The 17672-nt window shown below is 45.6% G+C and overlaps 1 protein-coding gene across 6 annotated transcripts in view; it reads right to left on the bottom strand.

Moving 5' to 3' along the window:
• KIF21B (kinesin family member 21B) overlaps positions 1-17672 on the bottom strand; it is a 62494-nt gene that overhangs the window by 26383 nt on the left and 18439 nt on the right. For all 6 annotated transcript variants that reach the window (XR_004229325.1, XR_004229324.1, XR_004229323.1 and 3 more), the window contains exons 4-18: positions 16831-16980; positions 16356-16490; positions 15727-15894; positions 15342-15457; positions 14425-14620; positions 12509-12698; positions 9958-10021; positions 9624-9845; positions 8862-8943; positions 8270-8390; positions 6585-6776; positions 6135-6334; positions 2770-2877; positions 997-1065; positions 215-444 (exon numbers count right to left, since the gene is read on the bottom strand). Coding sequence is in view for 2 of the 6 variants with exons in the window: in XM_012550241.3 (XP_012405695.2) it covers positions 215-444; positions 997-1065; positions 2770-2877; positions 6135-6334; positions 6585-6776; positions 8270-8390; positions 8862-8943; positions 9624-9845; positions 9958-10021; positions 12509-12698; positions 14425-14620; positions 15342-15457; positions 15727-15894; positions 16356-16490; positions 16831-16980 (2243 nt within the window). In the remaining 4 variants the exon portion in view is untranslated. The remainder of the gene's footprint in view (positions 1-214; positions 445-996; positions 1066-2769; positions 2878-6134; positions 6335-6584; positions 6777-8269; positions 8391-8861; positions 8944-9623; positions 9846-9957; positions 10022-12508; positions 12699-14424; positions 14621-15341; positions 15458-15726; positions 15895-16355; positions 16491-16830; positions 16981-17672) is intronic.

The following is a 17672-nucleotide window of genomic DNA, read 5'->3' on the forward strand; positions in this document are numbered from 1 at the left end:
CAGGACACTTAAAAAAATAAAACATAAGTTTTTAAACATATATATAACATAAACTAACATAAATAAAACAAACATTTTAAAATAAAACACAAAAAGGAGCTGATACAGTTCCAATGGGTTTCTAGTCTGACCTCATGGAAGGACCTTATGACCCCTTGATTGGAAAGTCTTCCCAGTCCCACAAATTGTAATGCCCTGAGCCACCCAGTCTGACCTGGCAGGACGGGTGCCATTGACTGGGGTCGCTGGGTCCCCCAGAAAGTGGTTGATCTTTCGGTTCCATTGACGCACGATGCTTGAGACTGAGCGGGCTCCAGACTCTGCCTCGGATGATGTGGTGCTGGCTGACACTTCTGCCCCCGAGTCCAGCATGGGAGGCTTTGCTGCGACCCGCCCTGCCACCCGCTCCGACATGGGTTTGGCCAGGCGTCGCAGAGCTGACACCTGAGAGGAAAAAGGAGACACCGTGGGCTTCCCATAATTCTTAGCTACCTGGAGATCCCACGCTGGGAGACTAGAAAAGGCCTCAGAACAGAGGACAGAGGCAGTCCAAAAAGCCTGGGTTCTGATACTGAGCCACAGGGATAACGAGAATAATATTGAGGGCCTACTGAAACCCTATGGGCATTTACCCAGATAAGGTCTAGAGCTCAGGGCAGAGAAGGAACTTGGAGAGTTTCTGTATTTGATATACAGTGAAAAATTAATGTGCAAATGATTTCCACTACAATATATAATTGAATATCTGCTATCTTTGAGTCAATTGCTCAGACACTATGGGTAAGACACCTGCAGCCCTGCCCAGAATAGGGAAGAACTGTTCCCAAAGTCAAAAGGAGCCACCCTTCCAGACCCTAGAAGAATTGGGGAATAACGCCCTTCAGCAGCAGCCTGTCAAAGATAAATGCTCTCTTAGTGGTGGTGGTAAAGGTGGGTGGGAGCGAGGAGAAAAGGGGGTAATTGCAGGGGGATTCCTGCTCACTGGGATGAGCTCACCTCCTGGGTTTTCCTCCTCAACACCATCTCCTGCTGGCGCTTCTGAGATTCCAGAGCCCGGATCTGAAACTATAGGAGGGAATGGGGTCAGGGATGAGATAATCTGCATTTCGGATCTCAAAGCATTCCAATTTCACTGGATTGTTATAAGGAGGTCTCTCTCCATCTCTACTGAGAAGGAAAACAGAGGGCCATAGGATCTCAAAGCATTCTATGTTCACTGGATCGTTATAAGGAATGGAATAAGAAGGTCTCTCTCCATCTTTACTGGGAGAGAAACACAAAGGCCAGCTGCATGGGGTGGGGGTCTTCTACAGAACTGTGACTCCCCCCACCTCCACACCCATTTGGTGAATTGCTTCCCTAATAAAAAGCACCTGTGTGCAACAGAACCTTGAAGAGAGCACATCTTCATCCTTCCCTGGGATCTGAGACTCAGATTTGGTTTGCCCGTGAAGATGCCATAATGGCTTTGAAGGCACAATTAACTAGTTATGTGATATTGGAAAAGTCACTCTATAATTCTTTGGACTAAAGTTCTCTCCTCTGTAAAATGAGAGGGTTTCTAAAGATGCTTCTCATTTCCCATTTTACATTTCATTGTCCAGAATTATCTCTCAAATCCTTTCATCCATCCACCTAGCATTTATTGAGCAACAATTATATGTTAGCAGGGCACTGGCAATACGGCAGAATCATCTGCCTTTAGGAAGCTTACTTTCTACTATCCTTTCAAACAGCCCAAGAATCTTTCCAAGAGCTATTATTCCTGCAGCCAGTAGGGAACCTTCACCGAAATGACAGTTGCCCTTGGTCAGCAAGGGGAAGACAGAGGTCCTCACATAAACTATAAATCAGCCAGAAGGAAGTTTTTGCTTGAAAACAGTCTATTTGAAACAGCTCTAATAATAGGAAGTTTTGCCTCCTATCAAACTGAGATTTGAATTTCAGTGACTTTCATCCTCCCACTGCTCATTCTGTCCCCTGGGGCTTCCTTCCCATGATAGCTCTTCAATAGAGGGCAGCTACCCCATACCTCCAAGTCTTCTCTCCTCCAGACTACTTCCCATATGGCATCCAAGTTACCCATTTCTAGATGCTCTCATCTTTATCAATCAGGGCTGAGGGGATCTTATTTGATCAATAAAATCCCATTATCATTTTCACAAAAGAGGAAACTGAACCACAATGACAGTTTCTTATTATTTGTCTAGTGCTTTAGAGTATATAGAGTATATAGGGATAGATTCATATCATCCAATACTCATAACTATCCTAGGTAGAGATTCTAGGGCTAACTGGTACTTCACCTTGTTGAAATTTTGTAAATGAGTCAACCAAATCCCAGTGGGATAATAAATAAGTGACTACATATCCAAGGTCACTTGGGTCCCATAGTAGCAAAGCCAAGATTTAATCACAGGACTTGACTCCCTGAACAATATTTGAATCTAAATAAGTAGGCATAATGCTATGAATTAGCGTTATTTCTACTCAATAGAAAACTATAGCTAATTGGGCCATTCTTGGGCATTTCCTCATGGCTGCTTTCAAACTCCCAATATTGAAGACTTGTTTGCTCATCTTTCTGTCATTCTAGAACAAAAGCAGAGGGTCTAGCCCACCAGGGCCAATCCTAAGCACTAGCTGCTTCTGAATTCACAAGGACTGAAGGCACTAGAGGTTGAACAGGAAAAACTCAAGAAGGATGCTCTATGCATATGAACTGGGGTAAAGAGTGGTAGGGGAAGAAAAGTGGTAATTCCCCCTCACCTCCTGCCGCCGTTGCTCCTTCTTTAGCTGGGCTATCTCCCGGTTCCTCTTGGTTTCTACCAGCCGCCTCCGCTGCTGCTCCTCCCTCATTTGCTTCATCAAAGCCACCTGTGGAAGGGCGACAAAGCATTAGCATGAAGAGTTGGTCTAAGAGACAAGGAGAGACCCACAAATGGAATACCCAAGAAGCGACTGGATGCACCCTTCATGGCCCATCAGGAACCATTTTAATTGAGAGGTCTCATGCACACAGAGGGACCACGAGGGAAAGTAGTGGCCAAGAACTACTGTTTTTAGACAACACAGACATATCTAGATTCTTGGCTTAGGAAAAGAAGGCACAAGGTTGCAGAAAGCCGTTAGATCCCCATTATCCAGACACAAGAAAATCTCAGGGTTGTAAGACATCTTCAAGCTCACCTAGTGTAACCCATACTTAAGCTGGGATCCTGGACAGTCTTCAAATCTCCTGAAGAATCTGGTAATAGGGAACTCCTTACACCTCCTGAGGCAGCCCACTCATTGTACTTTCAGAAGCTTCCATTTTTAGGTTATTCCTTTCAATAAGCCAACATCTTTTGCTCTGCAGCTTACATTCATAGTTTTGTCCTCTTATGACAGGGAAGCCTCAGTGATCTGGCCAGAAATGTAGTCATCAAAGGGCTAACTCAAGTCAGGATAAAAATAAGATAACTTGTTGGTTTGAAGGTTTATTGGAATAGCGAGCTCTAGCTTTTCTCTCTAACATCTTAATTTCTCCTTTTTTTTGCTAAAGGTCCAACTAGCAGCCTCTCACCTCAAGCACCCTGAAACAGAGGCTTTCTTTATCCAGCCCAAGTTATGGATGGCTCTGAATACAGTTCCAGGGAATACTTCTTCCTGATCAAGCACACATTTCTCCATCTTCATGCAGAAACAGCCAAGGAGATCTCCCGGCACATCATTAACAACTTGCAGAAACGTGGATGCAATGTTGCAGAGCCTGAAGAGATGACTACAGAGTCCAAGTGACCAGGTATCATATGCCAAAGGTAGCTAACTCGGCTCCCCTCTGGATTCTTACTCAGTACTAGGCTACCCATAGGGCCAATTTAGGGAACTACCTTATGCTGAGCAGCTGTTGTGACAGCTCCATGATGAGTTAGGAGGCACTGGTTTGTCATAGGGATTTGGAAATGTGCCCTAAAACTGATATACAGCCACAACACACCATCTGAGATGTATGGGAACATCTGGTTGGTATGGATGAGTGACTAAATTCTCACTTAGGCTGAAAGAAAAGTATTTTTTCAGAACCTCAAGCTCAGGATCTGAAACTGAGTGTTTATGGTCTAAGAACAGCTGGACACCAAAGTGGTGGAATGATAGGGACATGTGGGCTTGGATTTGTTTGAAAATTTTAAATAAATTTTGGAGCTCCTGGTGTTTTATATAAAAATGCAGTAGGCAAGATTATTGTGATGAAACAAGATGTTTGATGCTTTGTTTTTCTGCCTTCTTAGGATATCTGCCTAGTATGCAGGTTTCACAGGTAGCAGACACACAGTTTGGAAGGTAATGAGGCTGCTAAAGGTGGCCCAGATACTAAATCTAGAAGATGACTGGGTCATAAGCCATCAGACATGGGTATCTAGGAGTGTAGGTACATACAAAACTGTTCATGGCATCCCTGTGATCAGCAGGAAGACTTCTTGTCACAGACTCCTTCTACCAGGACAAGAAAATCCTTCAAGTTTGGAAAGCCAATAGGTTCTTGTTCTCCCTTTCTCTTTCTTTGTCTCTGTCTCTCTCTCTCGAATATAATTTGCAGGCAAATTTTATTTTAAGTAGAGCTAGCAAACTGTATATAGTTTATTTTTATTGATAACATTCAAAACATCCTAATCTGGGGCATCATAGGCAGACACTGGGCTTCTCTCTAGTGGGAGAGATCAGTGTGTTGACGCCGATGTCATATTGCTTGTTTGATGTAATGCTTTTTGACTCTGACATCAATAATAAATGCCAGGTTTTTTGTCCTTGGTTTTCAAGAAAGGCTTAGCGGTCAAGGAAAATGATAATGGCAGAGTGAACAAGCTCGTTTCTTCTAGGCATTGTTCCAAGGGTATCTGGGTTGTGATCAAAGTCAAAGTGTCTTAGGTCTTGGGTCTTGGATTTTTGCGACTATGTACACTTTTCAACATTGTCTTTTTTTTTTTTTAAAGCTTTTTCTTTTCAAAACATATGCATGGATAATTTTTCAACACTGACCCTTGCATAGCCTTGTGTTTCAGATTTTCCCCTCCTTAGATGGCAAGCAATCCAATATATATGTTAAATCCAATACAACATTGTCTTCTTAACCTTCAAGTACTATGATTTCTTACTTGGGGGCCAGGAGGAACCATTTCCTTCTTTCCTTTAGTTGACATCTTGGGATAATGAATCTCTCCAGGTGATTCTCACAGGTTTACAGCTCCAACAGCTGCTGAAACCTCATGTATGGGACTTCACCTCCAAAGAGAGTCACCAGTCAGTGAATGCACCGATTATGTTGAAAACTGGGGTTTCTGGCTGCTTATCATGCTAGAGCTTGTACAAGTGTAGACAACAGAATTTAAGCTCGTCTACTACACAATAGATCTTTAATAAATGTTGCCTGTTGGAACCAGCAATACCACTAACAGATCTATGTCCTAAAGGGATTAAAGAAAAGAAGAAAAGTCCTATTTGTGCAAAAATATCATAGCAACTTTTTTTGAGGTGGCAAATCATCAATAAGGGAAAGGCTGAACAAGATGTGACATCTGATGGGAATGGAAGACTATTGTGCCATAAGAAGTGACAAGGAGGATGATTTCAGAAAAACCTGGGAAGATGTATATGAATTAACACAAAGTAAACAGAACAAGGAAAATACTGTATACATTAACAGCAACATTATAAAGACTTAGCTACTCTGCTCAAAACAATGACCCATTCTCAAAATGGGGGCCGAGAGGGGAGGCAGGGAGAAGAGTCAACAAAGATGAACAAATAGGGGACAGAAAGAGGAAGGTGTGGACCAGCCAGAAGGACAGCAAGAGCTGACCTGGCACACCAGAGACCAGAGCACTCTGAGGCTGAAGTAAAGCCTTCTTCGGAGAGGAAACTTCTCACTGCAGCAAGGGTTCAGTGTTAGTCTGGTGACCCTCAGCCCCAGAGCCCCAGCAGTCGCTGGACCAACCCCGGTCAGTCCAGCCTCCCACATTAGGGACTGAAAGGAAAGGTAAGAAATTGGGGGGGGGAGTGGAATAAGCAGGCAAATGCAATTTGAAAATAGGCTCCATCTGCCATTCCTCGCTCCCGTGGGGAAGCGTCCCCCTTGTTCCCCACGCCCTACTCACCTTGGCCTTCTTCATCTCCGCCACCTCGGCCTGAAGCTTCTTCAGCTCCCTCTCGTACCGGGACTGGTTCTTGAGCAGCCGCGCGTGTTCCTTCTGGGCTGCCTGCAACTTCTGCAGGTCCCGATTCATCTCCCGCAGACGCTTCTCGTAATCCGCCTTGATCTTGTTGGCTTTCTCCTCCGTGTAGCACTCCATGGTGCCTGGGGCAGGAAAGAGAGCAGGGGCCGAGATGTCAGAACCAGAGCCTAGGGCTCGGGACAAAGGCAGGGCGGTGTCATCCTCCCGGACAGAGCCCACCCAATACTAGTGGTATAAGGTGGGCTCTGTCCAAGATTGGGCTAATTACAAGGGGCTCAGCTCCCCAGGGAGGAGGGGTATAAACACTCCCTGAAGGCAGGGACCAGAACCTGGGCAGGCGGGTAGGGTGTGTGCATGGGCGCGTATACGTACTGAGGTTCTGGAGCACCCGGTCCCGCTCGAGCTGGGTGTCCCGGATCTTGTTCTGTAACAGGATCAGCTTTTCCTCGTACTGGTGCTTCAGCGTCTGCAGCCGGCGCTGGCTGTTCTCCAGTTCATCAATCAGCTTCTGCTTGATCTCAATCTCACAAGTCAAGTCTGCCAGGTCAGCTTGGAAGTTCACCTCTGTGGGAGGGGGTTATGAGGGCACGGGGGTGTGGTGAGGAGAGGAGGGGGAGACACAGAGAAGAAGGCAACTAATTGGCACAATGGATAAACTTTGGAGGGGGGACGCGGGAAAACCTGCCTCAAAACTGGCTTCAGATACTCTGTCTGCATCAGCTGCAAAAGGAGAATAATGTGAGGGTGAAGTGAGATGTCTGTAAAGAGCTCAAAAGTGGGCTCTTTTTTAAATTTTAGCTATTATTAGGAGAAATGTAGGGTCCTTCCTGGATCATAGCTTGTAAGTAAGATCTCGATGGAAATAGGTCAATCCAAATGAGGGCCGCCTTACAGAACTCACGCTATAGTCTAACAGGCCAGAGCTGGGCCTTAGGGACTGGGGCCTTTCCATAGGCCCGAAGTTAAGATTCTATTCTTTTAGCCATAATCCTTACGTCCAGAGGAAGCTCTTCAACTGCCTAGGATGTCAGGGAGGCGACTCCCCAGTGAGGATGAAGATGGGACTCATTCTACAGAAAGCTGACTGGAGGCTCCTCTTAACATAATCATCAGTTTTTAGCCTTGGACCTGAAGGGTCCCTGAGTTCTCCAGGAGATCTAGATGCCATCTCTGGGGACCAGGGAGGAGCGATTTATGTTAAGAAAATCAGACTATTAGATAAACTTTGCCTTCCTCTAACTTTAGAACGAGAACTGGAGAGAACATTGTACACAGTAACAAGAAGATTATGTGATGATCGACTGTGAATAGATTTGGTTCTTTTCAACAATGAGGTGATTGAAGGCAATTCCAATAGACTCATGGAGAGAACCATCTGCATCCAGAGAGAGAACTATGGAGACTGAGTCTGGATTACAACATAGTATTTTCACCTTTTTTGTTGCTGTTTGCTAGCTTTTGCTTTCTTTCTGATTTTTGATCTGATTTTTCTTGTGCAGAATGATAAATGCGTTAATTTGCTTAGAAGACCTGAACATGTTTAACCTATATTGGATTACTCACTAGGGAGGAGATGGAGAGAAAAATTTGGAGGGTGAGGTTTTGCAAAGGTGTGTGTTAAAAACTATTTTTGCATGTATCTTGAAAAATAAAAAACAATCATTAAAAATTCTTTTTAAAGTTAAGAAATAAAGAAAAAAATAATAAAATATCACACTCTCACTCAATAAACTCCAGGTTCTTTATCACCTCCAGGATCAAAGTCAAAATTCTGTTTGGTGTTCAAAGCCCATTCTAATGTAGCGACACATTTTCCTCAACTGGACACATAGTAGTTCTTAATAAATGCTTACTGACTCACTGACTCTACTCCTCTACCTCATTTCTTCTTGAGGAGAGAGGGGAACACGAGGGGTTCTTTAGCCTTTGTTTTCAGGAAAAGAAAGCATGTCAGTGTCTCACCAGTGGCCTCTGCAGGCCCTTCTCCAGTTCTCAAACTATAATGTCTCCAATCTTCCCACAGTTCTTCCTATTTCCAACCGTGGAAGTCAACTCACCCTTCTCCTCAGGATCCGAGTCTGAATCCACCAGGCTCTCCTCACTGCCCGAATCTTCATCCTCATCTTCCCGTCCTTCCTCTTCCTCACAACCACTTTCATCCCGATCCTCCTCTTCCTCCTGGGCATCAAGCACCATGATGGAGCCCTTCCTAGATGTGTGCTCCTCCCAAGGAATAGAGACCTCCCCACAAGGACTGGGTGAGTTCCCATGAAGCTGCCCCGAGACTGAGGGATGGGACTAAGCTCATGAGTGTGTACATACATGCACACATATGTGGTATAAAAGGCAGAAAGTGTGGGACTGTGACCCTTCTTCTGTCCTAGAAAAATTACAGCTGCTTCCATGGGGGACCCTTTATGTTTATATGGAGCCCTTCTTTGGGGTAACAGTGGGGAGAAGGGGAAATACATTCACCCAGCAACCAACCAACAGTGAGACTAATTCAAGGAAGGAAGAGTTATTGGCTCTGAATGCAGCTGGGGATCCTACAGGTGCTTTCATTCATGGCCCTCTTCTACCCCTTCTTACCAAGGTGGACCCCAGTTGGGGTCACAAGTCAAAGTACCCGGGGAAGGGACCCGCCCTTACCTCCTCAGCTTCATTCTCATCTGTTTCTTCACCATTCTCTTGCTGTAACTTTGCTCTCTTTTTAAAGGCCTCCTTCTCCGGGCTGCCCACAGGTAGGGATGGAGGTAGAGTGTCAGGTTATGGAAGTCTGCCTCATAGACTCCTAGATTAAAAGCTGGAAGGGGTCTGAGAGGCCATTTTATCCTATCTCCTCATTATGGGGGCAGAAAGTTAAGGTTGGGGATACTAAGTAAGTCGCTAGTATAATTCCAGAGATGAAATTTGAATCCAGGGCTGATACCCCATGCTCCTGCTCCAGCAGGTAAGGGTCATAGGGCAGAAGGAAGGTGGGGAGTGGCAGGAAAAACATCCCCACCTGATGTTGGGACATGGAATGATGTCACCTCAAGTATAGGAGCCATGGCGGGGAGGTCTGCCAGCAATTGTCTCCATTTCTCAGCTGAGCTGATTTTTAAACTTTAACCCAGGCAGTTCATAATAGACAGCTAATTAATCGCTGTTTTCTTCCACGCCAAAGATCATGAGACCAGGCGGGGCAACCTTTGCCCACAAGTGATTGAATAACTCCCCAAGATAGCAGGGCCATGGAGCTTGGCAACCAGCTACTACCAGTCTCCTCCTCAGACCCAAATCCAAGAGGGGGATGTCTCAAGGGGGTGAGTCCCAACCCCCTGAGAAAACTGGCCCTGGGTCTTCCATCTACCCCTCACCCATGGGTGATGATGGGGGCATCAATTATATGGTCAGATGAGGTTAAAGCACCTTTTTCTCCGTTGCCTGGTCTCCTTTTTCTTTAGCCTTTCCAAGTCCTGCTTAGCCTTACGGATCACCTCTGAGGCCTCTGTTTCCATGGAAATCGATGGGCTGCTCAACAAAGTTCCCTGGCTTTGGGAGCTACTCATGGGGTAGGAAGACCGCAATGAGGTCCGTGAGAGGGTACGGCGGAGAGACTCATTCATTGCTTCACTCTCGAGAAGCTTTGTGCTGAAGGGGAAGAGAGGGAGGAGGAATGAGGCTGGCCAGAAGTCATCCCCGAGTCCCATCACTGCCAGAATCCCAGAGCCCACCCTGGATCTTTCCCCTCCCTGTTGCTCACCGAAGCTCCTCAATCTCTCGGATATAATTCTGGATTAGGGTACCAATGGCCTCATTGCCATCTCCTGGTGGGGAACAGGAGAAAAAAATGTCTCATGATAATGGTAACAATCCTAGCCACAACAACACTGTGGAATGAGCCATTGTTATTTAGCATATAAAGTGACAGCTTTTAAAAAATGTGGATTTTGCAATTCTCCCTGTGCCATAAGAGAACTGCTCAGTTCTGCACACATATATTGTTATCTAGGATATACTGTGATATATTTAATATATATAGGACTGCTCGCCATCTGGGGGAGGGGGTAGAGGGAGGGAGGGGAAAAGTCAGAACAGAAGTGAGTGCAAGGGATAATGTTGTAAAAATTTCTCTGGCATGGATTCTGTCAATAAAAAGTTATTTAAAAAAAAAAAGGAATGAACAATAAAAAAAAATGTGGATTTTGGTGATTTATCTAGAGGTAGCCTAGGTAGGCAAAGACGCACAATGGTGGACATAGTGAAATCATATGCCCTTATTATAAAAGGAAAAGAAACAGAAGAGAAAGTTGCCCTGAAAGCTGTCATGTGCCAGCTGCTATGAGAAACAGAATTAAATGAGGCAAATCTCAAAGAATTGGATGAGATGTAATGGTTCCTTGCAAGCCACAAAGGAGTATGAACGTGGTAATTTAACCACTGGGACCTGGGCTGTCGTTAGCAGAAAATATACCGAGAGGGTCATAAAGCAGTGAAAGGCCCAAAGAAACCTGTGGATAAGATAATTAAAAGTTAAGAAGCGACTTAATATACCATAAACGGGTTTTTTCTTTCTATTCTTTGTTCTGTTTGGTGATACACTGCTTACTAATTTATATTGAAAGAGGAACTAATCATTTGTTCTGCTGTAATAAGTGCTTATCTTCTCCTTCATAAAGGTTGGTAAACATAGGTTAGCATATGCCTGAGAACCTTAGACTTCCATGCCCCAAACTATTCAGACCCAAACCATTGTGACTGGTCCAAGGAGCTTGTCCAAGGAGCAAGAAAGGAATCGCTATTCACGCAGTAACAGTGCAAGAAGTGAAAGAAAGCATGGAACCAAAAAATGGAGGAGGAAATGAATAAACTCTTCTGGATGAAAATAATTTTGCATTAAGAATCAGGTCATCAACAAGGCAACAAGCATTTATAAAGCACCTACTACGTGCCAAGTGCTTCTGGGTACTGGGGATACCAAGAAAGGAAATAACCCCCCTCTCCCACAAGTCCAGCATTGATTATGAGGAAAGTCACCACTCAGTTCTTCCCTGGTCATGTTAAATCTATGAAACCAGGTTCAGGATACATATATACAGACATATATATATGCACAGAGATATAATGATAAGTATATGTACACACAGAGATATAAATATATGTAGTTATACATATATATGTAATTTGTGTGTCTATATATATATACATATACTCTTTTCTGCTCAAATTTATATATATATAATGTACAAAATTATGTACAAATTATATATATACAATATCATACAAATTATGTATTATAACATGCACATATATGTTTATATGTGCAGATCCACACAATGCAATATACATGCATATAATGCAATACATGGTCTACATACACATAATTACTTATATAATAACATATGTATGTGTGCATGTATGTATGTGTGTGTGTATATATATATATATAATGTGTATATATATATATATATATATATATATATACACATTAAACAGAGAGAGAACATTGAGAACTGAGATCAGTAGACACTTAAGCTGATCCTGAATCCGAGGGGAAGGGAGGAAGGAGTGTACCCCAAGTATAGGGCAGTCACAGGCCTAATGACAGAAGATGGTGTGGTGAAACTAGGGGAAAAGGAGTTTTGGCTGGAAGAGAGAATGTATAAGGAGAAGAATATGAAGAGTGAGCTAGAGCCAGACTGTGGGAAGTTTGGGGTTCTTGGGGCCCGCCAAGGCTGGGCAATGGCCATTAGAGTTTGGCCATCAAAGTGGCGACCAGTTTAGGCCAGAATAACCTGCCATTGCAAGGGCAGAAGGAGGAAAGAGTGAGATCTGAGTCTTTCTGACGGACAACGCCAACCAGGAATGGGAAAGTCTCCAGTCATTGACTTAACAGGAACCTGCTATGTGTTGAGCTACATGGGAGGTGCTGGGGATGCAAAGACCATTAGGAAAGAGTCACTCTGTATTCTCTCATGAGAGGATAAATACATCTGGAATCTGATAACAAGGGGCAGCGAGATGGAGCAGTGGACAGGGTACCAGTCCTGAAGTCAGGAGGACCCGAGTTCAAATCCATCCTCGGACACCTGGGCAAGTCACCTCACCCCAATTGCCTCCCCCACCCCCAAAAAGAACAGGATAACAGCTCCAGGGAGAGCGGGCCTCCCATGGCTCAGCACCCTTCCCCAGCACTCCTCCGCACCCTTCCCCAGCACTCCTCCGCACCCTTCCCCAGCACTCCTCCGCATCCTTCCCCAGCACTCCTCCGCATCCTTCCCCAGCACTCCTCCGCATCCTTCCCCAGCACTCACCAGCCTTGGCGAGAAGCAGGTTGGCCTCCTGGCTCATGAGCTGGGTGACTCGGTTGTTGATGGCATCAATGGCTTCCTGCATGGCTTTCACCCGCATCCGCAGTGTGCCGTTCTCCTTCTGCAGCATGGCGTTCTCTCGGAACAGGTCACTGTAGCCCTCTGAGCCATCCTCCCTAGTCACTCGCTTACCCTAGAAGGGCAGATGGGCAGGGCTCACATGGGACTCGGCAGAAAGGAAAGGCCAAGGATCTCCTCTTTACTTAACCACCGTTCTTTCTTTCTAAACGGCCTCCTTGACCACCACTGTCAGACTGATCTATTTAAAATTTAGTTATGATCACAGTATCTCCTTTTTAAAAACAAACAAACAAAAAATGCACAGAAAAGGATAGAAGGTAGTTTACAGGTCAACAGAGATAAGTGGGCCAGCTTTGGGGAATAACATGCCATATTTAGCACATATTTTTTAAAAAACCCTGATGTACACAATAAAATTTGAGGGTGTATATGTGTGTGTCTGTATACATATATGTGTGTGTGCACACATATATATGTACATATACATAGGGACACAAATAAATATACACACAAGTATTAAATATATATTTGAATACAGAAATATTTGGATATTCTTTGAATATAGAAAAAAATTCAGGTTTGTTAAGTTCAAAACAAAAAAAAACAAGCAACAAAATGACAAAAAAAATTTTTTTTTAAATTAAGACTCTGTATGGTTCTTTGAACATAGAAAATTTCAGGTTTGTTAAGTTCAAAACAACAACAAAATTTAAACAAATAACAAATGAATTAAAAAATAAAACTTTCTTTAAAAATCTCCTATGGGGGTAGCTAGGTGGTACAGTGGAGAGAGCACCAGCCCTGAAGTCAGGAAGATGCGAGTTCAAATGTGACCTCAGACACTTAACGCTTCCTAACTATGTGACCCTGGGCAAGTCACTTAACCCCAATTGTCTCAGCCAAAAAAAAAAAAAAAGGCCTTCTATGACTCTTTATTACAACAGGTAGGTGAAACAGTGGATAGCATGCTGGTCTGAAGTCCAAAAGACTCTTCCTGAATTTAAATTCAGACTCAGACACTAGCTGTCATCTCAGTTTCTTCAACCATAAAATTAACCATAGAAGGAAATAACAAACCACTCCAGTATCTTTGCCAAGAAGACCCCAAATGGGGTTACAAAGAATCTGACATGATTGATTGAAATGACTGAACAACATGGCTCCTGTAGCCTATCCAAGAAAAACAAAGGGTCCAAATTCCTTATCCTAGGAGTTGAGGCTCTTTTCCCTTTCTAGCCTCATCTCCTATTAATCCTCTTCAAACCCTCCACATTCCTGTGAACCTGGACCCCAATCGGACACTACTGTTTCTGTTCACTCTATTCCCTCTTTATGAAATGTCTATTCTCCCCGACCCACTTGTGTCCCTCAAGCATTTCCATCCATCAAAATCTGACCCACCTTCTAACATCTGATTTAATTCTGCCTTCTGTCTGAAGCCTTTGGATGCCCCCGATCCTAAGAGTCGCTTGCTTCTGATTTTATATGGCAGGCTGAGCTCATGGCACTGGTCATATATACTGGGGGTTACTTTCATTACCTATCCTAGGTCTCCTCTGTTATTGTAGCTCCTGGAGGGCAGAGGCTGGGTACTGTCCCCTAACACTGTAGCTTGTTTGCACACAGTAGGCACAATGATGAATGAAAGAATGAATAAAATAGAAAAAGAAAGAAAGAAAAGGTGAGGAGGAAGCTGAAAAGTTGGGGGGTGAAACGAGTCCCCACTAGACTACTCCTTGGCTGGAGGCAGATGATGCAGCCTGAGCAACACGCTCAGGGCTCCATCTAAAGAAGAGGAGCTCGTTCTATTCCTTAGGCAAAGAGAACTCCTCACTCACCGCCTTGTACTCCATCAGCTCCATCTGCAGGCGGGCAATCTCTGCGCGAAGGGCACTGATCTGCTGGCTGGTCTTATCCTGGTTCACAACCACCTTGTTCTTGATGTTGCGGGCCCGATTGGCGTACTTGAGGGTGTTCAGGGTCTCCATAAAGTCCCGATCCGAAGGGCTCACACAAGCGATCATAATTGTCTGGCTGGTGGGGGAGAAGAGACGGGGGACAGACACCCCCCCAGGAAAAGTCACATTTGCACTGAGTCCTGCACTTTCTCAGGGCGTTTGGCACAAAATTCAAGACTGAGACTATCATGAGATTTCTATTCCAACAATATATGATTATAACTGACATAGCCAGTGAGGTCAGTGCTTTGTTTTTTAGGAAATAAATAATAAGACTTTATATTCCCATTAATATCTTGTTTTAGCTTCACACTGTGAAGTTAAAAAAGGGAAAGGCTGGGTTCTCGCCATTGTACACATACAACAAAGCAGTTTGGCAGTTTGGGTTCTGGAAGCCCGAGGGTAAATCCTGCTTCAGACAAATGTGTAAGCCTGGGCAGGTCATTTAATCTTTTAATGCCTCAAATTATTCTGTTATATGGGAATTATTGAAAACCCCTACCTCATAGAATTGTTGTGAAGCTTGAATGTGATATAAAATAAACAGTAAACCCTAAAACACTATATCAATATTAGTTATAATAATAATTATTACTATTAACAATGATGATAATGGTAATACACATGGGAAAATTGACACTTGGCCAAAGTAAATAGTTGTCCAAGATTATTTAACAGCCCAAGTTTTCTGATTCCCAGCGTGGGAACTCTATGCTCAGTATAAGCAGTTGGACTGACTGGGACCTGACAGTGACTGCAGACAGCAGCCCCCTCCCCAAACATGGCTGTCCTGTTACCTGTTTCCCCCGAGGGAGTCCTGGAGGAGCCGTGTGAGTTTGGAGTCCCGATATGGCACATGCACGGCCTTCTTGCTCTGGTCTCCCAGGGCACTGATCACGTTCCCCAAGGCCAGCTGCAAAAAAAGGGACCCAGCCTTCAGCAGGGCCACCTCCCCCGGGCCACGTCCCCCAGCCTTCCTGCCACCTCCACTACCCTCAATCCCCCCTTCCCCCAAGCTCCAAGCCTGGAAGATGGGCTGGCTTTCATTGTTGTAATCAAATTCAGGGAAGAGCACTAAGGAGAAAGATGTAGGAGAAGGGGAACAGAGACCAAAGTGGGTGTGAGAGAAGGAGTTAAAGATCCGAATCCTGCTCTCGCCAGGCTGGGGAAGAGCTTCCGTACCAGGCCACAGTTGATGGAGATGCCCTCCTTGGCCCTCTCGCCTGTGGCCCCCGTCCGTTTCAGCCGCTCGGAGCCGGCCAGATCCACGAAATGAAACTTGGCTGTGAGCGTCTCATACTCGTTGGTGGGGGTCGTACCATCAGGAAGGCCGGGCACCTCACCATTAACCTACAGGGAAAGTGGGTGTTACTGAAAACCTCCGTACCCTTTCCTTCACCCCCTGTGGGTTGAGGTCCCCTGGGAAGTCTGCTTACTTAGTAAGTCCAGAGGGACAGAGGACAAAGCCCCAAAATGCCCCCAAATGGGACAGAACCCCAAAGTGTCCCCAAATGGGACAAAGCCCCAAAGTGGGACTTGGGGTCAATTAGGCTCAAAGGTCACAAATTTTGAGTAATAAGGGGTTCAGTCCAGTCCTCTTAATTTACGCAGGAGAAACTGAAGCTCCTCCACATTAAGGGATTTGCCCAAGATCTATAGTAAAGACAAAGCCAGGATTTGTGTCCAAGCTCCCGACTGTCACTGCTGCCCGCTCCTGGACCGCCCTCCCTGGGACTTTTAGGGGGACAGTCTGGTTCTCGCCTCAGCTCGCCCCCTCAGCCCACCAGCCCATGTGCCTCGGGGCAGCTCACCAGGTCGGCCCGGGCGCAGACACGCATCTGGCACAGGTGGATGGTGAAGATGGCATGAGAGCGGGAACTCTGCACGTTCATCTGGGTGCTGGCCGTGGTCCGGGACAGAGCGCCCTGCTTCAAACACTGGATCAGCTGCGGAGAAAGGGGACGGGTAGTGGGGGCCTCCTGGGGAAATGCAGCTGCCCCCAGAGGCGGTTTCTGATCTTGAATTTTGTGTCTCACTCCCTTCTAATAGTGAAAAATTAGCCAGCACGTAGGGGCCAGTCTCAGGGGGTCCTCACAGCCCCGGAAAGCAGGCACTCTTGTTATTTATTACATTGTACAGATGAGCACACTGAGGCAGACGGACTCAGTGATGGCCCGGGCTCACGCAGCCAGCAAGCATCCAAAGGCTCCCCAGAACTCTGGTCTTCCGGCCCAGACCCAGCGCTCGCTCCCCCTGTGCTACCAAACTGCCTTTCCTGTGTCCTACCTCGTCTTGGGAATTGATGAGCCGGGAGGTGACCCCTGTGGTGTAGATGCCCCCATTGGCGTCCTCATGGATCTTGATGTTGGATTTTCGGTGGCGGGAGTCGGGATCTCGAGTGCTATCAAACAGGTCTAGGATCTCCTCGTTGTAGAGCTGGATGCAAGCAGAAGCAGCAAGAGCGGGTTATTACCCAGAGACCCATTGGGGGCTCGGTGGCAGCTCCCACCCCGACTTTTCTCTCCCATAAAAACTGAGTGGGGGAGTCAGATGCAACTTTCCGTCAGCTTTGCTGAGCTATTGTTTTCTCCTCTTTTTTATTCATGGTTTAAGAAATGGCTCTAGGAGAGACACACTTAGAGGTGATGTAAAAAAAAAAAATCAATAAAATTATATTTTTAAAAAAATAGCTTTCACTGCCACTCATCCCTTAAATCTCAGAAGCCAAAGCTCAGATCCTCCTTGAGCACAGGCTCTTTCTTCTCCTCACATAGACCTGGTTGGAGGAGGGGGTGGAAATTAGAGCAGGAGACGTCAGGGTTCACATTGTGTGGCAGAGGGGACCGCGGCAAGCCCGACTGCTGCCCACGTGCCTGCCTCTTTGTTTGGAAGCCTACATTGTCCCGCCTTCTAGGGCAGCTCAGCCGGCTTGGAAGGTCCCCGACCCTCAAGGGAAGCTCTTTTCTATAAGCTCTGCCAGGGAAGGCACCACCTGCTCAGGGGCAGGGACATTCCCCAGCCAGATCTGGGAGCCAGAGGGTAGACAGGTGGGCCCCAGAGAAGGGAGATGCGGAAGGAGACAGCCGAGGGCCACGGCCTCCGGGCTCCTGCCTCTGAGGGCTCAGCCT

Source organism: Sarcophilus harrisii, chromosome 4 (genome assembly GCF_902635505.1).
Source record: "Sarcophilus harrisii chromosome 4, mSarHar1.11, whole genome shotgun sequence".
NCBI classification, from domain to species: domain Eukaryota; kingdom Metazoa; phylum Chordata; class Mammalia; order Dasyuromorphia; family Dasyuridae; genus Sarcophilus; species Sarcophilus harrisii.